General features: G+C 33.9%; 7 protein-coding genes across 7 annotated transcripts; 1 reads left to right on the forward strand and 6 right to left on the reverse strand.

Annotated features, from left to right (window-relative positions):
• Nucleotides 1-3,842: 3,842 nt before the first annotated feature.
• Nucleotides 3,843-5,092, reverse strand: PHYBLDRAFT_138356 (hypothetical protein; the record flags this gene model as incomplete). The annotated part of the gene is made up of 4 exons (XM_018429978.1): nt 3,843-4,100; nt 4,166-4,687; nt 4,775-4,897; nt 4,973-5,092. 4 exons carry the CDS (start codon nt 5,090-5,092, stop codon nt 3,843-3,845), a joined length of 1,023 nt encoding a protein of 340 aa, XP_018298845.1.
• A 756-nt stretch (nt 5,093-5,848) lies between these two features.
• Nucleotides 5,849-7,280, reverse strand: PHYBLDRAFT_153967 (hypothetical protein; the record flags this gene model as incomplete). Its single annotated transcript, XM_018433289.1, has 3 exons — nt 5,849-6,268; nt 6,345-6,866; nt 6,963-7,280. 3 exons carry the CDS (start codon nt 7,278-7,280, stop codon nt 5,849-5,851), a joined length of 1,260 nt encoding a protein of 419 aa, XP_018298846.1.
• Nucleotides 7,281-7,987: 707 nt separating this feature from the next.
• PHYBLDRAFT_105457 (hypothetical protein) lies at nt 7,988-9,486 on the reverse strand (the record flags this gene model as incomplete). Its single annotated transcript, XM_018427905.1, has 3 exons — nt 7,988-8,404; nt 8,487-9,008; nt 9,145-9,486. The coding sequence occupies 3 exons, from the start codon at nt 9,484-9,486 to the stop codon at nt 7,988-7,990; spliced, it is 1,281 nt and encodes a 426-aa protein (XP_018298847.1).
• A 708-nt stretch (nt 9,487-10,194) lies between these two features.
• On the reverse strand, nt 10,195-11,379 carry PHYBLDRAFT_98547 (hypothetical protein; the record flags this gene model as incomplete). Its single annotated transcript, XM_018444054.1, has 3 exons — nt 10,195-10,479; nt 10,564-11,091; nt 11,161-11,379. Coding segments are annotated over 3 exons (1,032 nt in total), but the record flags the coding sequence as incomplete, so codon positions are not given.
• A 627-nt stretch (nt 11,380-12,006) lies between these two features.
• Nucleotides 12,007-13,298, reverse strand: pkaC5 (protein kinase A catalytic subunit; the record flags this gene model as incomplete). Its single annotated transcript, XM_018440071.1, has 4 exons — nt 12,007-12,361; nt 12,521-12,605; nt 12,695-12,902; nt 13,008-13,298. Coding segments are annotated over 4 exons (939 nt in total), but the record flags the coding sequence as incomplete, so codon positions are not given.
• Nucleotides 13,299-19,942: 6,644 nt separating this feature from the next.
• PHYBLDRAFT_99519 (hypothetical protein) lies at nt 19,943-20,830 on the forward strand (the record flags this gene model as incomplete). The annotated part of the gene is made up of 2 exons (XM_018444097.1): nt 19,943-20,447; nt 20,529-20,830. Coding segments are annotated over 2 exons (807 nt in total), but the record flags the coding sequence as incomplete, so codon positions are not given.
• Nucleotides 20,831-22,767: 1,937 nt separating this feature from the next.
• On the reverse strand, nt 22,768-24,110 carry PHYBLDRAFT_100304 (glycoside hydrolase family 5 protein; the record flags this gene model as incomplete). The annotated part of the gene is made up of 3 exons (XM_018427580.1): nt 22,768-23,047; nt 23,114-23,414; nt 23,696-24,110. Coding segments are annotated over 3 exons (996 nt in total), but the record flags the coding sequence as incomplete, so codon positions are not given.
• Between the last annotated feature and the right edge of the window lie 1,122 nt (nt 24,111-25,232).

Genomic DNA, 25,232 nt, shown 5'->3' on the forward strand with positions numbered 1-25,232 from the left:
TTGAAGAAAACAATAATAAGATCAAATTATAAATTAAAAGGGTCTTGTATTAAATATATTAGGTTTGGTTTTCCAATTAATATTCTGGTTGCTGCTACCATGGACAGATTGCATACTTTTTGATTTGATTATTCTTTAAATATGTACATCCTAACAAAATCCCCTTCGATATTTTGCAGAATATAGTTACACAAATAAAGTTCAAGGTTATTTTAGAAGGAGCATCTTGTACCAACTGATAAATTTGTAAATATGTATATAAAGATTTTACCCGCAAGTGTAGAGCAAAGTATAATAGGCGAATATTCGATAAATTAGGTTGGTATAGACACACACATAAGATATCATTTCTTTTCCTTCCTTCCTAAATATTAATGGGATACTTATCTACCATACGTGAGATCTGTACTGATCTATGTTGTGCTTGGTGTAAAACATCAATTGACTAGAGCCCTGGTAGTTTTCTTTTTTTTTTTTAAAGAAAAAATATGTGACATATGGTAGAATTATTCTAGAGTACCATTGAGTGAGTTCGACTGGCTTCACATTCCAAACTTGGTGTTGTACACACGTACCTCATAGATATGCGTAACCCTGAGTAAAATCGAATATGTAAATAATTCTACTCTCTTCTCAATTGTGTGTTAGCCGGTGTCGTATTCAATAAAGGGGTCAGTGTAAAGATACGCTCCCATACAGCTTATACATAAACCTGTCTATTTTAGATTAAAAATATAACTTTTATTCTGTAATTTTTTTCTCACTTTCTGACTACAAATGCTTGTCTATATGACAGGAATACCTAAGAGTAAAAAGCTCTGTGTTTTCTTTGATGTGTGTGTTATTCTGAAAGAAAAAGAAAGACCGGACACATTCAAAGCTTTTGTAGAAACCGCCCTTATTACTATCTTAAAAATTGATCTTTGTCATCCCCGAGAAGCTGTGATACAGTAAATAAAGAAGAATATGGACAGCCAATTATACTATTATTATTGATATCTTTGTATCTATACACAGTGTATTATAAGCTTCTTTTTTTATATTAATGAGGAAATGATTACTCTTTCATAATATTTCTTTTATGAAGTAAAGAAACTATGTGGTGCGTAAGGCCATTTATGTTCATTGGTAAGAAAGTCCATATAGAAGTATAAATGCATAATGGATACCAGATATATTATAAAACATGATTAAATGTGATTATTTGATATTCTTATAGTGTAAACACCTTTTTATTCTATTTTGATATATAAAGTAGTCGTACATACATTAGATGTGCATATCGGCAATCAGTTACCATTATACCATATTATATTGCATTATCTCTTATAGTGTATTAATAGGTTCCTTTAATATTAAATGTTTTCTTTTCAGGGTCAAAGGCGCCACACAGGAATGCACATAGATATGCATTATTTGTTTTTGTGAGAAAGACTAGTCAAATATAAGCTACGTGGTGGATATAATTTCTTGAATCCGCATATTAAAGGATGCGGTGTGATTCAATTTGTATTCTTGTTTTATTAATGTAGGAACCTTGTTTTATATCTCAAGCATACTTCATTGTAAGCATTTATTCATTATTCACTATACTAAGATAATGTAAAAGTACTTGATGTTTTAAAGCCTTTTTTCAAATTTTAGTTTTTCTCTGTTTTAATTGTCAATCTGTGCGAGTCTTATATTGAAAAATATGTAATATAGATCTTTTGATAGAAAGCAAGAGATATGTATCTATGTCCAAAAAAAAACAGGGTTCATAACCTAATAATAAAAGTCCACCCACAAATTCAAAGCGCATATAGAATATATGGTCTTTAAGGCTAATATCTTAAACGTCTATAGTTAAATGTAAGACGAATAAAGAAGCATATACACACAATATTATACAGTCAAGGAACAACAGGTGAACGTCTAGAATGAATGTGTTTGGTATTAAATACAACCTGGTCTTATTTCATACTCTTCCCGCCAAACATAAAGCTAGTCTAATATATACTTTTTTTTTCCCCACTATTTTTCCACAGTAAATCTCATCTTCATATGTATATTGAATATCCTCACTCCATTTAATTGCTATTATTTCAAAAGACTTTTAAATAAATTATTTATTTTCATGGTAACTTTTTTTTATATATAAAAAAACTTTTATATAAGCCAGCATGGAAGTTATCACAGACTATTATAAGTGGACTTACCATATGTTTGGTACACACTATTTTTAAGTTACAAGGAGGAACTTTTAGGCTAAACGTTTTAGACATTTAGCTTGGTTTTAGTAGGCGTTCTTTAGTCTACTGCAACAGTATTTTGGTCTAAATTGACTTGCTGTTTGTGATGCATTAACCAAACCCAAGGTATACGTACATATATATTATAGTGTTGGCGTAATCTTATAAGCCATAGCTTTGATGTAATACTTGATAATTTTTTATGTTGAGTTCGATTAGTGTATTGTATAAACCTTGAAAAGAATATTTTTATATTTTGGTAAGAGTGGACTTGTATCCAAACGTACTAAACGTTAATTGTGTACCATTAAAAGGCTACTGAATAATATATCCACTTATATTTGTAGAGTTAATACTTCTTATAATGCCTTTAATATCAGTACTCTTGCAAAAATGCATTAAAATTCAAATTGGCCCCAGTGGTCGACCTCTGTTTTCTTGACAATACAAGTAGTATTAAGCCTTCCATATAAATGTTAATGTGGTTGTTTTATGTTATTGCTTTTGTCACTAAAAAATTATGTAAATGTTAGGATGATGTTTATAAATAGCCTTTCTGTTTTTATGTATTATTATAATAGTCTACATCTAAGCCTAATAAGAATATTCAAATGATCTGTATATATCTTATATAAAGTTACGTCCAATTGATATTCTTTTCTTTTTTATAAGATACTTGTTTATTTGCGAGCTTTATCAGGTAACAGAAAGATTTACAATTCAACACAACTTGCCAGTATAAACAATCTATTCTAATATTCTATTGTAGTAAGACGAAAAGGTATTTTACAATCAGAAATAATAATACTATTTAGCACCAAAGATACTAAGGAAAAAAAATGACGTTACAGATAGTTGGACCAAGGAAACGCGTTTTTGGTAGCAAACTTGATCTTAGTTGAATGTTCTTAATCGACAAAAAAAATACTCCCAGTCTTATTTGTTTGTCTGTCTATTCTTCAAAGAATATTACTAATCAGAAATATTAACCAAAAAAAAATGGGAATCGTTCTTTCTATATATTGAACATTAACATGAATTGATTATGTCATCTCTTCCATTTTATTACATCAACAAACTACTTATTACAGTGTTTTTGAGACTAGTAAATACGACTTACTCCCAATAGAGTATGGAAAGGCTTCCCACTAAAACTCGTACTCGTTTAGCTTCATTCAAAATAAATAAAGTAATGTAAAATATAAAAGGCACACTATAGAGAATTTTACTCTAATATATACATATATATATAATAAAATGCTTGTAAAATTGGGTGATACTATAGAACAAAAGTACTCTATCGGTATATGTAATCCAAGTCGATCAAAATCATCTTCTTTATTGACGAATTAATATTAAATTATTAGATTATTTTTTGCAAAAGAAATTCGAAGATTTGTATTATTTGATAAAATGTTATTTATGTAGGTAAATCTTTATCCTGCAAATATCACGCTTCGATATCATAAAAGGCAAGTGGCTCTGAACATTCCCTCCGACAGTTATAATAATCTATGATAATACCTGGTGTAGCTGTATACAAAATCTTTCTCTTTATATACTCTGGAGTAATCTGTCCTTTTTTCAAGCCCATATAATAGGCAGTTAGTCCTACAACATGTGCTGCTGCTGCCGATGTTCTGAAAGGACATATTTTGCGCTCTTGTCCGAATTCCAGGCGGATAGTATATTTTGACCAGGTGCATATAAATCTACACAATCTCCGTAGTTTGAGAATTGTGCAGCTGTGTCGTAGTATGTGGATGCTCCAACTTTAATTGCCCCAACAGCAGAAGGTGGTGAATAATAGCAAGCATTATTCCCGCTATTTCCAGCAGGAACAACAATAGAAATCCCATAATGCGTTCCCTGTGTTTTTATAATTAACTTTTAGCTTTTACCTCACTATATTAAATGTAAACAAGAAAAACTACCTCGTCAACGGCTTGGTTGAATACAAATGAAATCGTTGTGACACAATTTAAGGCTATGATGGCTTCTTTATATCTCCATTTATTAAGAAGAGATTTCTGAACATCGAATGTATGCCTCTTTAGTACCCAGTGAATTCCAGCTATAGCATCTGATACTGTTCTAGTACCATCTTCATCCAAGGTTTTTACAGAGACTAGCTTGGCTTTTTTGGCTACTCCGTATATATTACCTCCAATAATTCCAGCAGAATGGGTTCCATGACCGTTGTCGCCTTCCGAAGAAGAATTATTTAATAGATTTACTCCAAAAGAAGCTCTACCCTCAAAATCATTGTGTTTGTCATAAATTCCGGTATCAAGAATGTATATCTTAACATGTTTGCCGCCGTCTTTTTCGTAAATGTATTCATCAAACGTAAGGTTGTTTAATTCTTCACGGTGTGAGATTCGAGCCAGGCCCCAAGGCGCTTGCTTTTGAATAGATGCTGCTTGTACATATTTATCTTGCTCGATATAATCCACCTGCTCAAATCCGGATATTTTTTTTTTTAAAAAAAAGATCAATTTTGTATTCGTTAAATAACCCAATCGATTTATGTGCTTAATTACCTCTTCATACGTTTGAATAATCCGTATTACATTTGAAGAGAATTTTCCAGAATATCCTTTGAAGCCCCCTATTTCGTACTTGTGGATGATCCCATAATCAAGATTTTGATTAGTGTGGGATATCTAAGACTGTTGGATTTCCTCAATTTCATTGTAATGAATCAATGCTGTTTCTTGGTCTGTTTCTGGTTTGAATACAACTATGTACGCATTGGGAATAGTGGAGAACTGCTCAACCGAGTGTGGTTTCACAGAGTGAGTATTGGATGTATAAGTCGGCACCAATGGAATCTGGGACGGAATATCTTGGTCTGTCATAAGATTAAGATCTCCACTTGATATGCATAATACAAAGTTCAGCAAAAGCAGTAGTATAAGGTGGAGGATCATTTTCTTTGCTTCAAATAATATACCCGGTTAAGAAAGGGTAAAGAAACAACAAAAGTGATTTTTTTATCATTCTGTAAATAGCTTAAATATTAGATTTTAGACATACAGCTAACATATTTTTTATACTGATAAAATCTAGCACGATATATTGAGGACTGTTGGCCAATATCAAATAAGCAAAACAGATTCATAATTAAGCGTAAAAATAAAAGAAGTATATAGGCAGACAGACAATGAAAAAAAAAAGAATAAAAGAATAATGCATATAATGATCAATAGGAACAGTGTAGAATAATCAAAGGGCAATTAAAATAAAGCCTTGGAAACATTACTGATGGGTACCTACCCGATAGAAATAATGAAGCTATTTACTTGCATATGTCGACTTTGACTTCTTGGATATTACAATTTATTAATTTTGAAGTAGAAATTATTGTGCAAGCTGGTTACTACTATTGCGCTGATTTTGAGTTACTCTATTAAAATATAACACAGTTTATCAATCTTGAAAAAATATAAATCAATGAAATGTTGTTTACAGGCATATTTTAACTGGAGCAAAAATACTTTATTTATGCGTGCATAAACTTGCAATAACTGATTTGATCTTTAAATGATTATTTTAAAAGTTTTTGTGCTAGGATGAACTGCTAATAGCTTAAACATAACTTAATCTTGCAAATATTATAGTTTAAAACCATTAAAGGCGATTGGCTTTAAAGTAGAACGCCCATAAGGATCAAGCTCTAATATTACATCCGGTGTAGCTATATCCATAATTTTGCTCTTGATGTATTCAGGTGTATTTTGTCCTTCTCTCATGCTAATAAAGTAAGCAGCCAAGCCTGCTACATGCGATGCTGCCTCAGATGTTCCCGACAGAACTCTTTTTGAATTTTTATGAGAGTTTCCGGCAGATATTATGCTTTGACCTGGTGCGTATATATTCACACAATTCCCATTGTTTGAGAACAATGACTTTTTGTCATAATAAGTTGATGATCCAACTTTGATGGCCGCTGTAACAGAAGGTGGCGAATAATCGCATGCGGACTGGCCATCATTTCCAGCCGGAACAATAATGGTAACACCTCCATAAATTCCCTAGTTATGAAAATAAATTATTAATATCATATTTACTAAAGCATATTTAAAGAGAAATATCGGTTTCTTTTCCTACTTCTATGACGGCTTTATTCAATGCTTTTGTACTAGTAGTAATAAAATTCAATGTTGCCACGGCTCCCTTATACGTATTGCCTTTCAAAAGAGATTTCTGAATATCAAATTCATGACATTTAACTATCCAGTCAATGCCAGCTATAGCATTTGAGACGCTCCCAGTAGCGTTTTCATCCAAGATTTTTACAGAAACTAGTTTGGCCTTTTTGGCTACACCGTATCTTTTTCCTCCGATAATTCCAGCCGAATGGGTTCCATGGCCGTTAGTGTCATTATCTGGAGAGCCCTTTAAAAAGTTTACCCCAAACGAAGCTCTGCCACCAAAATCTTCATGTTCTTCGTATATTCCACTATCCATAATATAGACCGTTACATGTTTTCCAGCATGTTTGTTATAGAGATACTTGTTAAATGTGTTATCTGTTAATGCTTCTTTATGAGAAATTCTGGCTAGTCCCCAAGGAGCTTGGTTTTGTATACATGCTGCTTGTACATGTTTATCTTGCTCAATATAATCCACCTATTAGAGATAATTGATGCGCAAAATACAATAGTTAGCTTTAGATTTTGTTTAATAAATCCAATAACTTTAAGAAAAGTTGGATATTTGCATTACCTCTTCGTATGTCTGGATAGTGCTAATTACGCTTGAAGAGAACTTTCCAGAATATCCTTTGAAGCTGCCTATTTCGTACTTGTGGATGATCCCATAATCAAGATTTTGATTAGTGTGGGATATATCGGACTGTTGGATTTCCTCAATTTCATTGTAATGAGTCAATGCTGTTTCTTGGTCTGTTTCTGGTTTGAATACAACTATGTACGCATTGAGAATAGTGGAGAACCGCTCGATTGAGTGTGGCTTCACAGAATGATTATTATGTAAATGAACTGATATCAATGAACTCTGGGATAAAAGATCCTGGTTTGGCATAAGATATGGATCACCATTAACTATCGATAATACGAAGCTTAGGAGGAGTAAGAAGTGGCGCATCATTTGTTTTGCTTCAAATGAGATATATGGTCAATAAACTATAAGAAAGCAACGCAATTGATGATTTTAAATAGGTTTAGCAATTAAAATACTAAATTCTAGACGTACGGCTGATATAGTCTTTTTGTATTAAAAAAAAACATAGCACAGTATATCGATAGCTTTTGTTCAATATTAAACAAAAATGAAACATAAAAAAATATGAAACAAACATATAGAAAACCAGACAGATAAAGATGAATAGCCAGAAACCAAGAAATAACTCAAGAATGATAGATAAAGCGATTAATAAAAAAAATGTTAAAAGAAGGATCTTTAAAGTATTGGTAGAGGTGTGGTAAATAATTTAATGATTATTCTAGAGTCTAAAGATGTTTTTAGTAAGGAGCTTTAGAGCCTTAGACCTAAAAAGAAATACTAGAGCTAAAAAAATTTGTTAAGAATATATATATATGTAACAGAGCTTGTAAATGTAGAGAGTATCGTAAACACATAATGTGCTACTTATAAGTGTAATTAAATTGAATCAAAATGATTTATTTACCCTGGATTAAACAATCTTCTTTTTAAAAAAAACAAACATATGAAAATTGTGTAATTTGATAAAAGTGTATCTACATAGACATATATCACTCTTGCAAATATTATGTATTTGTTTCATAAAAGGCAAGTGGTTCGAAGTATGAGCGACTGACCAAGTCCACTCTGATGATATCTGGTGTACTTGTGTATATGATTTTTCTCTTGATATACTCTGGAGTACTTTGTCCTTCAACCATACTAGTGTAATAAGCAGCCAACCCTGCAACATGGGATGCGGCAGTAGATGTTCCCGAAAGGACCTTTTTTGAATTCATATCAGTATTCCAGGCTGACAGTATATTTTGACCTGGTGCATATATATCCACACATTCTCCAAAATTTGAGGGTCGTGTATCATGATCGTAGTAGGTCGATGCACTAACTGTAATGCAATTCTTTGCGGAAGATGGCGAGTAATTGCAAGCGTTCCCCATATTATTTCCAGCAGGGACAACAATTGAAATGCCCTTATATGCTCCCTATTTTACAAAAGTTAATTGTGCATCTAATTCCTTATATAAAATGTAATATACATATATATATCTATAAGCTCCTACTTACTTCATCAACAGCTTGATTTAGTGCAGTACTCTTGGTCGTGATAAAATTCAAAGTTGCTACAGCTCCTTTGTATATCCACTTTCTTGAAAGACTTCTTCGAACACCAAATGCGTGGTTCTTGAAAACCCAATTAATTCCGGCTATAGCATTTGATAGTGTTCCAATACCATCTTCATCCAAGATTTTTACAGAGACTAGTTTGGCCCTTTTGGCTACTCCATATACCTTGCCTCCGATAATTCCAGCAGAATGGGTCCCATGACCGTTGGTGTCTTCTTCTGAAGAACAATTTAATAAATTTACTCCAAAAGAAGCTCTGCCATCAAAATCATTGTGCTTATCATAAATCCCGGTATCAAGAACATAGACTGTGACATATTTTCCGCCATTTTTTTCGTACATGTACTTGTCAAATGTAACACTGTTTAGTACTTCACGATGTGATATCCTGGCAAGACCCCAGGGAGCTCTGTTTTGAATAGATGCTGCTTCGATATATTTATCTTGTTCGACATAATCCACCTATTTAAATGCATGTGGTAAATATGTGTATAAAAGCATACAATGCTTAATTTTTTTTTCTGTATTTAATAAATCCACCGTTACATTTAATTTAATTTAATTTAATTTAATTTAATTTAATTTATTTTGAAATTACCTCTTCGTAGGTTTGTATAATGCGTATTACACTTGAAGAGAACTTCCCAGAGTACCCACTGAAGTTTCCTATTTCGTACTTGTGGATGATCCCAAAGTCAAGATCCCGACTAGTCAGAAATTTTTCAATTCGCTGGATCTCCTCAATTTCATCATGATGAGAGAGTACCGTTTCTTGTTTTGTTCCTTGCTTGAAAATTATTAGATAGGAATCAGGGATACTGAGAAATTGTCTAATTGGATCCAGGGTCACAGAAGCAGCTTCTGATGGGTGCTTTGACAGCAATGGAGTCTGGGATGAAAAATCTTGGTCTGTGATAGAGTGTGTTTCTCTATTGGCCATCCAGAATATGAAACCAAATAATATGATTAGGTAGTGCATCATTTTATTTTATTTTATTTTATCTTTGCTTATAATTCTGAGCAAAAAGGTATGGTTAAAGAAAGGTGACAAGAAGCGATATAATTCGTAATGTTTGTTACTTTGTCCTTAAAAAATACTATTATAAATGGATTGAATATTTTGGATTTGAGAGCCAAAAATCTTCAAAGAGCCATGTCTTCGAATTGATAAAATGCATTATGATATATATATATATATATATATACATATATATACATATACATATTAATGGCTCTCAGGTATCATTAAACAAAATTTGAAAGAAAACGCTTGTTATAAACAAGAAATATCCATTAATCATATCAAGGATGTATGAACTAAACAGTTAAAGGAAGAAATAGACAAATGATAAACCATTTGTTAAATATGTATTACATGATAAACATAGTTAGCTAGTGTTGTATCTTCTTTGAGACTGTTGAATAAGATCAACTGCAAATGATTCTTTTTCTTTTTAACACAAAAGCATTTTATCTTATTGATAAACTGGATGAGAAACTGACTTTGTTAAATGTACTAATTAATATCGTAAAACGCAAGAGGTTCTGCACTATGTAAGCCACTGGGATATGCTACAGTGATTGTTTTGTTGGTACTTGTAAGAGAAATAGTCTCTTTGATGTATTCTGGGGTACTTTGCCCTTTTCTCATGCTGGCATAGTATGCTGCTAGCCCTGCAACATGTGAAGCCGCCTCTGATGTTCCAGAATGAACCTTTTTTGCATGTCTGCCAGAGTTCCAAGCCGATAGTATATTTTGACCTGGTGCATAGATATCCACACAGTCTCCAAAGTTTGAAAATGATGTACCAGCATCGTAGTACGTAGATGCTCCGACTGTGATTGCTTCAGTTGCAGATGCTGGCGAATATTCACAAGCATTAACTTTGGTATTTCCTGCAGGGACCACAATGGTAATCCCATGGTAAGTTCCCTAATTATGCACTATAGTTAGCATTCTTTTTTCTTATCTAATTTCACTGGAACATATGCAATAAACAAAAAAAAGTATTCTTACTATATTGACAGCCTGGTTTAATGCAACTGATTTAGTAGTAAAAAAGTTTAGTGTGGCCACTGCTCCTTTGTAGATCGAGTCCAACGGATGGAGGCAGCTTTGTTGGATGTTATATTGATGTGACTTGGAAACCCAGTTGATTCCGGCTATGACAGTCGAAACTGTTCCGGTGCCGTGGTCGTCCAGGACCTTTACAGCAACTAGCTTGGCCATTTTGGCCACACCGTGTATTTTGCCTCCTATAATGCCAGCCGAATGAGTTCCATGACCATCGATATCAATGTCTGGAGAGTTCCTCAAGAAATTTACTCCCCATGAAGCTCTGTCCTCGAAATCTTCGTGTTCCTCGTAAATGCCGGTGTCAAGGATATAAACCGTGACATATTCTCCACCATCATCCTCGTAAATAAATTTATCAAACGTCATGTTGTTCAATCTTTTGCGGTGTGAGATTCGAGCTAGACCCCAAGGTGCTTTGTTTTGAATAGAGGCAGCCTGTACATATTTATCTTGCTCGATATAATCCACCTACTCAAATACAGATAATTTTGTATTCGTTAAATAAGCCAATTGATTTAGTTTTATGTGTTTAATTACCTCTTCATACGTTTGAATAATGCGTATTACACTTGAAGAGAACTTTCCAGAATATCCTTTGAAGCCTCCTATTTCGTACTTGTGGATAACCCCGTAATCAAGATTTTGATTAGTGTGGGATATCTCAGACTGTTGGATATCTTCGATTTCATTATAATGAGATAGTGCTGTCTCTTGCTTTGTTTCTGGCTTGAATACGATTATGTAGGCATCAGGAACAATGGAAAACTGCTCCATCGAATGTGGCCGCACTGAATAAGGCTTGGGTGGATGAATTGACATTAGTGACACCTGGGATGGAATGTCTTGAGCTTTAGCAGGATCTGGATTCCCACTGGCTATCCATAACATGAAGCTGAATATTAATATTGTACAAGGTATCATTTACCCTTGCTCTGAATAATTGTTTGCTTTTTCTTCTGTTTTTTTTTAAATGATTAAAGAAGTAGCCAAACCAAAAATCAATTCAATTCGTCATTATTTACAAAATGAATTGAACAAAGACTATTGTTTTTTTTTCCTTTGGGTTGATAGAATGCATTATGATACATTGATGGTTCTCGGCCAGTATCAAACGAGAAATATATATATATAGAAAATATTTATTATAAACAAGGAGCAATGCATTCAGTGCATAGCAAAGAAAAGAATAAATGGGATACAATAAATAAATAAATAAGATTATGAAATGGTCGAAGAAAGAATAATAATAAAGAAAACATGTACAAGATGATAAACAGGCAACCCCCAGGTGTATTCTTTTCGCTCCATTTTATATATAACGTGTGAATATATATATAATAATATAATAATATATGTACATACAATATCTGGACCCCGAGGTTAGAATTCTGGAAACAAATGACGATGTGGGTCTGCCTGGGCCAGTCCATAGGGCACCGTTTCTTCTGGGTACTTGTCAAAGTTACTAGTATCCCCTTCACCCTGCAATTTCGGGATATAAGGAGGTGTGATCTTTCGGTGGATCAGTTTTTCAAAATCCATTGGCTGGAACCATGGATGTTCGATTATGTCACTACACCCACGTTTGAGATTACCAAACCGATTTGATAGATCCTTGGTTAACAAGTGAGACAGCAAGTCCTTTGCACTAGCGCTAAAGTAACTTGGATAGACCGGCTTGCAAGCTACGATCTTTTCATATAGTTTAAATTGGTTCTCGTCGTAAAATGGTGCACTCCTTCAATATGAATGTCAAGATGTGTATATATGAAATTGTAGATGTTAAAAATAATTAGACCAAGTACCTTCCCTCATACTCTCATACACACACGCAAAATAGTACCGTTAAACAATGAAATACAAAGGGAGATTTTTGGTATCCCCTTTGAATGCTTACCCTACAAGCATCTCATAAATCAGGACACCAAACGACCAATAATCGGCTGGCTTTCCGTACCCCTTTGACTGAATTATTTCAGGTGCTGTATATATATATATATATACACTATTCGTCAACCCCATTCTCTCCTTGTAGAGCGTCTTTATCGGGAATCACAAGAAAGAATCTTACCTAAATAGTCCGGTGTTCCGCACAGGGTCCAGGTTACATCCACGACATGCTTAGCAAATCCAAAATCAGTAATTTTGATGTTTCCTTCAGAATCCAATAGGATATTCTCTGGCTTCAGATCCCGATAGATAATATCCTTGTTGTGAAGGTAAACAAGACCCAGAAGGACCTCTGCAGCGTAGAATCGTGCAATGTTTTCTGAGAATCGCTAAAGAACAATGATAATGAATCAATACATATATATATATATACATAGTAATGTGTATAGGGAAGAATTCAAATATGTATTTTTTTTCTTTCTTTATTTATTTACCTTACTTTTGCGAAGAACACTAAAGAGTTCTCCACCCGGAACATAATCCATTACCATGTAAAGGTTGGCATCGTCTTGGAAAGTGTCCCAGAGGTTGATCAGGAAGGGATGGGAAATGCTCATCAGAATTGATCTTTCATTGCGTGTGTGTTCGACCTGCTTGGATCGGACTACATCGGCTTTTTTAAGAACCTTCAATGCATAGAATTTCTGGTTGAACTTGGATTGGACCAGATGGACACGGCCAAAGGACCCTGTGCCGAGGGTGCGCTGGAGATGAAATGTGTTGAGGTTGATCTGGCAACCAGAAGATGATATCTTGCGACATGTTGTGGGCGTGTTGCTAGGTTGCATATGCGGTACCAGATGCGGTTCCTGTCCCTGCTGCTCTTGGTTCTGGTGGTTCTGGTGGCTGTCATCGATCATCATTGTGTGAGTGGATGCCTCGAGGTGACTGATTTCGTTAGCTAATAAATCCGGCTCGTCGGGTTCAGCACTAGTGAGTTCTTCGAATTTCATTGCGGGCTCCGATTCTTGGCTTGAATTTTTGCTAGCATTATTGTTCATGAGCTCAGCTCCCAGAGATGTCTTGTATGACACATTGGGAGACCGGGGAGGTGAATTTGGGAATGAATGGCCTCTTGGTTGGTTAATGGATAATGGGGCTACATTTCTGTATGTGAGAATGTGTAGTAATGAATGTATTGATATATATATATATATATCAAATCAATGTACTTACGATAGATGTTTACATTTGATCCACTAGTGCGCACAGATCCTTCAGTTGATTCAGTTGGCCCGACTAGATTATGATTTATTTAGTTTTTCGTTTTGGTTTGTTAACAAGATGATATAGAAATTCTAGACTCCATTGACTTTGGACAACACCTTGGATTTTTTTTTCTTTTCTTTAGATCTTTTCCTTTCTTTCTCTGTCTATTTTTGTCTTACCGGCTCTATCTTCATTTGTGTTCCAACTTTCTTCTTTTAAAAAAGGATATGGTGGCGACATTGGACGATAGTTGTTGTAGTACTGATAGTCAATATCATTGCCGTAGTGATCATGATCATGATCATGACCGTGACCGTGGCCATGGCCGTGGCCGTTGCTGCGGTTATCAAAGGTCTGGTTGTGATTGTGCTTTTCCGAGCTATCCCCGCGAAAAGACGCCATAGGGTGTCGTGCTTTGTGCATGATCTTACTTAGGAGTTGAGGCATCAGAGACGAGTAGAGAACGCTAAAGCAAGCTGTTAAATATATATAAATATAAATATAAATATATATATATATTTAAATAAATAAAGTTAAGATAAGATAAGATAAGACAGGATTTAATATTTATTGATCTATATATTATTATTTTTTGGATCTTTTTTTTTTCAAGTACATAAATATATATATATATATATATAATTTATTTATCTATTTTTTTTTTTTTGCTTAGTGCAGAATCAATGAGAGGGGGGTTTAATTCAGTACTCAGATAATGGTGTCACAGTTAAGTAATGCATTTAAGGCTATATATTTTATAATTTTTTTTTTATCCCAATTTATTTATTTTTCTCAAAATTAATACAATCAAATATAATAATAATATTAATATTACCAGGTTTCATGAAAAAGCCACCACCCATGGGTTTTGGTCGTGAAGTTTGCTTTGGCATATCGAGACAATTGAGGGTTTTTTTTTTTTTTTAAAAAAAAAGAAGTTGGTAAAGGAAAAGAAGGGTACTGGCGGTACATGAGCCTGCTACAGCACACCAATAAGCAATGGCAAATGTAGCAGAAATGAAAGGGGATTTGATACAAAGTAAAACAATAATAATTTATTTTATTTTATTTTTTTATTTTTTAAAAAAAAAAGGAAAAGAAAAGAAAAGAAAAAAGAGAGAAGAATTACTGAAAATATGTCTTGGTCGGCTTATTTTGTTCTATTGTCATGGCAATTAGTATTAGTATTGATATCAGTATCAGTATTGATATCAGTATTGGTATCAGTATTGGTTGCTGTTATTGTTGCTTACTATTGCTTACTTGTCATTGATGTTCTTATTGATATGACTACTATTGTTGTGCCGGTTTTTATCTTTGCCGAGATTATTAGTCTGTACTTTATCAAATCCACTTTAGCTTTCTTCATTCGTGTGTGTAGTGTGTATACGTAAATTAGCATTGATGATTGGATAAGACATATTATTATTATTTCTCTCTTTCTTTCCTTTCATCTCTCTCTCTCTCTCTTTCTTTCTTTTCCTTTCTGTACGACAAGGGTTTGGTGCTGTGTGTGTGTGTGTATATCTTGTAGTGTTTAATTTTTAGCTTCTAAATATGAAAATGTTCTTTTAATGAGAAATTATAATAAATTGTAATTTTGTTCTCTTACTTTTACTGTACTGTACTGTAATGTAATGTAATGTAATGTAATGTAATGTACTTGACTTTGTCTTTTTAACCATTACTCAACAGTACGTAAGAAATTATTTCAATTGGTTGCCCACTAGATTCTACTACATTACACTAAGAAACGGTAAGCAAATCGGTAAAAGTAATTGACAGTGTAAATTGTGGATATTGTTAGCTTTCAAGAGTTTTATTTTTGATGGTTTATTACATATATGACCATTTATATAAATATCCATTAGAGTATCTTACATGGTGTGTGTATGTGTGTATGTGTGTGACCGAATTCATGCATATATGCCATATCTCCTAGGGCTATAAGTCACCATTTGTCTTTTTTTTTTTGATTTAAGCATATATAAATATAAAGGGAAAGAGCTTTTAAAAAAGCAGGCGTTGTTAGATCTTGCTTTTATTTATTTAGTATTAAATTTCCTTACCCCTACATAATATTAAAAAAAAACAAGAATAAAAATAATAAAAATCACTATCAGTGGCTCTTACATATTACTTGTAAAATATTAATGATTTATTGTGGGTATTCTCATAAGTAATAAAAATGCTATATATATATATATATTTATTTATGGGTTTGAGTGTAGTCTGTATTGTGTATAGACGCTTTTGATCCCCCATATTATTGGACTCTGAAAATGGGATTTTCATAAATACCAGCAGGTATACCAATGGACCTTTCTTTCTTTCTTTCTTTTTTTTTATGATAGTAATCAATAAACCAGAGCAAGCTATTATATATATATATATATATATACACATAAAGAATCGTGTATGCTTACTGTGGGTAGACCTACAATAATTCAATATATGATTATATAAAAAATCACGCAGTGTACAGTACACGATATGAGTGCCTACTTGGATATTCTCTCAACTTTATGCAATTATATCACCATTCTTTGTACCATTATTATTATTATTAGTATCTTTTGGTTTAAAAAGAAAAGAAAAAAGTTCAAAATTCGACTGGTAGTCCTGAAGATCTCTTTCATTTTTTTTTTAAAAAAAAAGGTAGGCGTATAAGGTTGATGTTATCACCCCAGATTTATAAAAATGGTTATAGTTTATGCACCAAGTAATACAAACTAAATAAATATCAGACTTTCTAATCAACCCAATGCTTTGGGTAACGCCTTTGATATATAATTATATATAAATTACAAAGGGATAATGTTCTCGTTTATTCTATTTCTTTTTTTTTTTTTTTTAAAAAAAAATATTAGGCTTTTAGAGTTATTCGTATCTATAAAAAAAAATGTAAAGATGATTCTGTGATTGACGGGAAACTAGAGACCCAATAAAAGCTCCCTCCCAAAAAAAAAAGAAAAAGAAACTAAAGGCAAAACAAAAAGAAGTGTATAATGAAGACAAAAACAAAACAAAATGAAATGAAATGAAAGACAAGACAAGACAAGACAAGACAAGACAAGACAAGATCCAATTGTTCTTGTAATATTCTTTCTTTTTTGGGGGGTTTTTTTATATAACATCAAGTGTGTGGTACAAATTAATTGAAAGAAGGGGTAAAGGTAGGGTATATAAGAAAGAGAAAGAGGATGAAATGGTTGATATCTATTTGTTCAATCTTAAACCAAAACCAAAATAAGTCTATCTATATGAATATGAAGAAGGGTTCGTGGCGTAGATCCCAAAAGACTAATTAGTAGTATTATTGTCTTTTGGGCGTCTGATCGATCATTTTCGCATTATTAATTCCATCCCTTATTATTGTCTTATATATATATCATAGCAACAGAAAAGTAAAGAAAAAAAATGGCATATTCATGGCATGTAACACCCACAAAACCCATTCATGATATTCTTAGTATTATTAGTATTGGTATTTTTTGTAATTACTAGATGAATAATTCGTGTAGACTTTGACTCTTTGTGATTATAGTAGCTGTGAACTTTTTTTTTATTGGATCAAACCAAATGGTAACTGCATTTAATATATATATATGTATACAAAAAAAAGGGAGATCCTATAGGTTGGTAAAAGAGTATCAGGAGGGATCTGTGAGCCGATTCAATTAATAATGGAATGTGATTGAACTGAACTGACTTGACTTGACTTGGCTGGAAACAAATAGAGTTAGATGAACCAACATCACAATCAATTCAATTCAATTCAATTCAATTCAAATTATAATATAATATAATAGTGTGATCTTCAGGGTTTTTGTTTGTATTTATTGGTGCATATTACTTTCTTTGTGATCTGAAGTGAGCTAAAACTAGAAGAGCCCATTTATTTTAATTTGTTTTCTAATTGACAAAAGAGACAGAGTTTTGTCAATGTATGTGTGCGTTGATTTTTTTTATTTATTTATTTATTTTGACTTTCGATCTATAGCAGAAGAGTACATCAGGGAGAATAAAGGTTGTTTAAGATATAAAAGGATAAAAAGGAAAGGTAGATCTTGAAGTCCACGGTTGACGCCAGATACCAGAAAGATATCATGATAGATAAAGAAATAATTTATATATCAAAAAAGGAGCAAAAAGAGAGAGAGAGAAAAAAGCATAAATCACCAACTGAATTCTCTTTTTTATACATATAACCAGGTCCATTCTACAGTAACTGAAAGAGAAAACAAAATTGAATGGATAATAGGCCTTGCCTGTCTTCAAGATGAGTCGACCAGGCAGATCGGCAAAGTTCTAGATTTAGAAGTCAGGAACATGCATCTTTGGGGAAAACAATAAGACACAAAGGGGAGAGAGAGAGAACAAAAACTTTCTTTTTTTTTTCCTTTGGGTAAACGTGTGCCATTCTGCACTAAAAATAGAAAACCGAAAAAGAAATGACATTTTTACCTTTTTTGAAATGTTATTGTAATGACATACTACTATATATAGATGTCCTATTTATAGAAATACCATTTATAGACCATACTTTAGTATATCACATTCCCGAATTTGTATAGTCTCCCAAAGTATTGTTTTACCCCACAAATCTTGTACACTGCTTTACTTTTTTTTTTTACACTGACTTCATTCAACATGCACACACCTCTACAGATATTATTATACCCACAACTGTCTATATACATATACATATACATATATATGTATATAAGTATTACGGATAATATTACTATTACTATTATATTGGTCTTTCACTAAAATGAAAATAGAAAACAAATCAATAGAATCTCTTGGTTGTAACTTCATGTACATATGTGTTTGAAAATGGCATCATTATAATAATGATCACCTACTACTAATACTAGTGCTAAAACTATTCTTGCTATTACTAATATCTAAAAACAAACAAATCTATGGTATCTTTTAATGATAAATTTAAATCAAATTATTATTATTATTATTATTATTATTATTATTATTATATGCATCTTTAAGCATATAACAAATTTTATAAAATTAATGTCTAGTGAAATTAAAGAAAATACAATATATTTATATATGAAGGAGGGGTGTGTGTGTGTGTGTGTGTGTGTGTGTGTGTGTATAGATAGATGACCATGCGTTCTTTCATGAGTCAATGGGTGTTGGGTTTCTTATTTAGGAAGCCACTAATTACTATGAAAGGAAAATACAGACAAACAATGCGTTTTTTTTTGTTTTATATTTTTTTTTGAAGGTTGAAGATAAAAGATGGAAATTTTGCAGGTTGCAGGTTGCAGGTTGCAGATTGCAGATTGCAGATTGTAGATTGCAATTGTTCATGAATTCCCATCATGTGCCTTATTGGCGCATCACTAAATCAGGAAGGAGGGGATGGTCTACCCACGCACGATAAGTGCTCAGACCATAATTTCCTTTTTATATTTTATTTCATTTCACTTAAATAAAACTACAGCAAAAAAGGCTGGTGAGTTCATATAAAAGCACTGTTGAGATTGACAAGGAGTCCATAAAGAGTCTATCTGTTGTAAACTAAAAAAAAAAAAGAAACTGTATATAGATATCTATCAAATAGAGCGTACTTCTTGAACCCCATTTAGACTCTTTCTATAGTCACCTTCTCTCTTTCTCTCCACCCCTTTCTTTTATATGTATTCTCTGCGTATCGTCTAGCGTGGTGTAATGTAGTGTACTGTAGATGGCCTGGACTTTATCATCCTTTTTGTAAAAGAAAGACAAAAAATTAATACCCCTTTTTTTACTTTTACGTATCTTACTTTTTGTATAATCCCCCCCCCCCCCCTCCTTTCCTCCTTCCTTGCTCCCTTCATCCCCCCCCCCCTCCTTCCTTTGTCCCCTTATTTCACACCTATTATATAATTTTTCTTTTAGCCGCTAATGAGTTCCGAAGGGGTATAAATTCAATAAGTCTCATCTTTATCTTCCTCTTTCTTTAGCTCTCTCTATCTTTTTTTTTTTTAAAAAAAATAAAATAAATAAATAAAAATAAATAAATAAAAAGAAAAGAAAATAAAAGAAAAAAGAATTGAAATCTTCTACCTTTCTTATATTATATACTACCTTTACTACAATGTCTCCACAACCATCTTCACTTCCAAAGGGAACTCGCATCGACAACTATGAGATCAAAGAAACATTGGGTACAGGTGGATATGGTCAGGTTTACCTTGGCCAGCACATCGACAACCCTGACAAAAAGGTCGCCATTAAATCTCTGCAACACTCGATTATGGACGACCGCCAGAGAACCTTTTTACGTACCGAGATTGCACTCCACACACATCTATCAGGACATGCACACATCATCAGCCTCAACCATGTCGTTAAGGAGCGCGATTGGACCCATGTAATGCTCGAGTGTGGTCTTGAAGGCGACCTGTTTGAAGCAATCACGGACCGCAACATTTACTCTGCCAACCACAATCTAATCCGAAAAGTGTTTCTGCAACTCATCGATGCAGTCAGCTATTGTCACGCCAGAGGTGTCTATCACAGAGACATAAAACCCGAAAATATCCTTGTGTTTGACAAAGGACACACTATCAAATTAGCCGATTTTGGTTTAGCCACAACTGATCCTATTTCTAAAGATTATGGTTGTGGAAGTACCTTTTACTTTTCTCCAGGTAAATAGAGAAAAATATATATATATATATAAATACTAATCCTAATCTAAAAAAAATATACATTTTTTTTCTCTCTCACAGAATGTCAGGGAGATTTTGCCCGTGAATCGAACCGAGTCGGCTATGCTACTGCACCAAATGATGTATGGGCTCTTGGTGTGATCCTGATTAACCTAGCAACTGGCCGAAACGGCTGGAGACTCGCTTCTCTCAAAGATGACTCTTTCCGTGCATATCTGACTGATCCTGATTTCCTTCTCAAGATCCTGCCAATTTCTCGAGACATGGCTCGGATCCTAAAACGGATCTTGTGCGTTGATCCCATGCGTCGGATCGGCCTCGATGAATTGAGAGAGCGAATCGAGCGCTGCAAGTATTTCACACGCACTTCAGAAGTTGACGTATATGAAAAGCAACAGGACAAAGAGGCTGCCATGCGTCGCATGCGTTTGTTTGGCACACTCCAATCCAAGCAGCACACTCCTCAAACCAACACATCACCATCTTCGTCTTCGTCTTCTTCCTCCTCCTCATCATCATTATCATTATCATCAGTATCAGTATCACCACAACCACTGCCTCCTTCTCCTCCGGCAACCCCTTGTACTTTCAGATCGAGGTCTCCAGCCGGAACAAAACCATCTACTGTTGTGCCAGCCACGCCTAGTCCATTCACACCAAACACCACAAATGATGCTCGTCTTTGTATTAACTCAGATGGCACAGACAATCTCTTGACAGGACTTGCCACGTTGGTAGTCTAACCTTCTTTTTCTTTATTTTTATTTTACTGCCATTACCACCCGTCAATTCTACCAACAGAATCCCTCTGTCTCTCGATTCAAGTATTACCCACCATATTATTCTTCCTTTTCTTGTTGCTGTTATTGTCGATAATCTCGTCTTTCATTCTTGAATGAGAGAACAAAACACAACGATACACATCTTTTTCTCTATTATTATTACTATTATTTTTGTTCATTTCTTTTTCTTTTTCTTTCCAGCCTTATGCCATCTTATTCTTCACTTTTTCTTCTTCTTTTAATCCACATCCACAAACGCTGATTTAATCTACGCCAGTTCAAATAGCAAGGTTGAGCTTTGTTTTCATTTATATATATATATATACACCTTCATATCTACACTCACAATTATATACATACACTCTCACATACATTAACACTATGCTTTATCCTTCCTCCACCTCCTCTCAATTTCCCTAACCTTTGAACCGCCCCCCTCTTTTCTTCTTTCTCTTTTTATATATATATATAACATTATTACAAAAAAAATTCATATCTTATGGTTATCCCTTTCTTTTATATTTATGTAAAGCATAAATACCTACTATCTTTCTCTTTCGTTGTACACAGTTTTCTAGTTTTATTCTCTTGTTTGCTCTTATTTATATTTAAATATATACTTAGATATAGTGTTTTTGTTCAATATGAATCGCATTGTTTCAATAACCAAAATAAAATAAAAAATAAAAAATAAAATAATAATAATAATGACAATTTCATCAAATTCAAACCACCAAAGAAACTCAAAAAATATTAATGTAAAAAATTAAAAAAAAAGACATATTTTCTTTTAATGTTTAAGGTGCATTGTGCAGTGTGCAGTGTGCGTGGGAATCAATAAAATTCTTTTTATATTTATACATTTTTTTAATATTACTCTCACACTCTCACTCATACTTGCTCACATGTAAAGGAACAGGCGCTTTTATTTATTTATTAATTCATTTATTTGTACTTTAATGTATATAATGTGTGTAGTGCATATAGTATATCTGTATGTGTGTGTGTGTGGGGAGAGGACTTTTTATTTATATATATATAAAAAAAAGATGTTTGACTTTATTCGTGGCTCCTTGTGCCTTGGTTTATTTTTATTTTATCTGGCTTTGCCAAACTTTGTCAATAGCCTGTAGGAAACCATGGTCAAACTGCCACACCTGAGCAGCCAATAGATCCAAGCCGGATTGATCTTTGTATATCTCCAGCAGAGGTTGCACGAACCCTATTTGACTCTGATTCTGATTGACGAATCTTTGAGCCACGTCGAATCCAATCCGGTATCCATCTTGAAACAAACCAAAACATTCTATCACTTGCTGAGAAACCCCACCGGGCTGGCCAGTCCAGTAGTCTCTATGGTTCTCAAATGCCTCATCTAGCCAGCCCTGTTTAAGACCACTGAGTCGATTTAAATCAAGAGAACACTGGCTGGTATCAACAGAACCACTGGCTAGTATCTGGTGCTCTTGACAGTATACAAAACTCCAGAACCAGGTGTCATTACCGGCTCGATAATTCCAGTAGAAATTTCCTGCACTGACTTGGTCCCACACCTGTAGTTCGGCTTTTCCAAAATCACGCATCACATTGGCATCGTTTTCGTGGGCAGGAATCGACTGGTGGTTCAGAACAACAGACCACTCACCGACCACCAGACACCCGGCCAACTGATCCCTGGCTCGCCCGACGCGATCTCTGACCAGTGTTTTTAGATCCTGTGTGTGCTGAAGAGCTGATCTGGCGTGGTCTCTGGGGGTGTGACAAAAGTACTGGTGTGTATCCATGACAATAAGTTGCCTTGGTTGCCTTGGTTGCCTTGGTTGCCTTGGTTGAATGTTGCCTTGGTTACAGTTCTGGTCGTACAGGCGGGACTGTAACCATTGAGTATACTTACCATCTGGATTCCAGCAATCAGATATGTACAATGGTAATCCGATTGTGTCTGGATAGCTAAGCTTAGTCAATGCCCTTTCATAAAACTGCTCAAGACTCGGGTGGTCAGTCGGTTCATTCAGGAGTTCCAGACCGACAACGTTGTTGATCTTTACCAGCGTATGGGCAAGTGTACAGAGCACCTCTAGGGTAACCTCCTGATAGTGGGGGTTGGTGAAAAACTCGGCCCGCCCGGTCGATACCCCACAGTGTGTATCTGAATTTTGACCACCTACCAACCAACCAACCAAACTTGGATTAAAAAATTTTTTTGTTTTTTTTTTGGTCTATATAAAATATTTTATATATATCAATAGAATATTAATCATTAATCAAAAGAAACATATAACAATAGCAATAACGCAAGCAAGCAAGCAAGACTTCTAGAAGTTTCTATATATGTTATATGTTATATGTAAATATCATTATTGTTATGATTAATATTTAATATTACAAAAAAAAGGTAGAATGAATTAAACAACGTCAATATACATATGTATTTATGTATTTTACCTGGTGCTCCATGTAGATCAACCAAGACGCCAATACCGTATTGGGCAGCCATGTGAATTGTACGTAAGAACCAATTCCAGGCAGAGTCATAGACACCTTCAAATGATGCGAACGGTGGGACCAAAAGCGAGCGTTGTACGATCCAATAGCCGATTGGAAGTCTAATTGTGTTGATTCCTTTGGAGGCTAAAATGGCCATGTCATCTTGAGTGACATAGGTCTCCCAGTGGTCCTCTAGGATTCTCCTAGCCTCTTGTGGGGAAGAGCATGATTTCAAGAAATCGTGTTCTGATTCCCAGCCCTTTGCGGCCGGTACCTGTTGGCACAGCTTAAGGGGGCACAGCCAGCGCTCGAGTATGAATACACAGCCGAGATTGACACCGATCTGACGGCGGTACCGGTAGACCTGAGCCACGGCTGGATCAAACGGATCAAAGGTTGGTGGACTAGGTATGTTTGTCGACAGAGGCAGACAGGTTGACGAGGAAGTATCATTTGGTTTTTTGAGTAGTTTGAAAAGAGAATGAAGACCCATCTTTCTTTCTTTCGTTCTTTCTTTGTCTTTGTATTTGTATTTGTATTTGTATTTGTAAATCGGAACAAATATACGATAAAGACATGCTTGCACGTATGTACACACATACATATATATATATATATATATATATGTATGTATGTATGTATGTATGTATGGTAATTAGTATATCACCCAAACCAATATGTAATATATTTGTAATGTTTATTGACGGGTACAAATCAAATGAACTGATGATAAATACCTTGTTGCAATAAGATAAAGATAAGTAAGAAGAAGAAGAAGATGAACACTAGCAATACTACCACCGACACTGACTTTGACACTGATACTGATAATAATGCTATATAGATATAGATAGATATATGTATTGGGTGTTTTGAGTACAAGAACAGTAGTAAGATCTACACATGATTTGATGTGAAGCACAAGAATAAATGTGTGTGTAATTTTAAGACATAGATAGATAGAAGATAGATCTATATAAAAAAGCAGAACAGACAGGACAAACAGAGTTCATGATTACCCCGCTCTCAATAATTTCTTTATTTCTTGTTCACAGCTTTGGTTTCTTGTTACTATTTAGTAATAAGAGTACTAATCTTTACTAGTTTGACACGATGTATTACTATCCAAGATGACGATAAAGAAATGCGTGTGCGAATGTAAAGATAGTAGTAGTAGTAGTAGTGATTATATCTGTTCTTTTGATTTGCATTCCCATCTAGCCTGACAGCCATACCTACTTGAATAAAAATGATCCGCGGCTTTTGGTATGTTGGTTTTACAAATAAATATATATATATATATATATTGATGTATTTCAGTAGTGATAATGTATACCATATGTGTTTTGTATTATATAAAGTACAAATATTTTCTTTTTCTTTATTGTGATTATTTGATGCCCTTTTTAATTCATTCATTCACTCATTCACTCAATTTGCTTTGATTATCTGCTCTTTCTTTTTCTTTCTTTTTTTAAAATATATATATATATAT

The sequence above is a fragment of the Phycomyces blakesleeanus genome, assembly GCF_001638985.1.
Source record: "Phycomyces blakesleeanus NRRL 1555(-) unplaced genomic scaffold PHYBLscaffold_1, whole genome shotgun sequence".
NCBI lineage: Eukaryota > Fungi > Mucoromycota > Mucoromycetes > Mucorales > Phycomycetaceae > Phycomyces > Phycomyces blakesleeanus.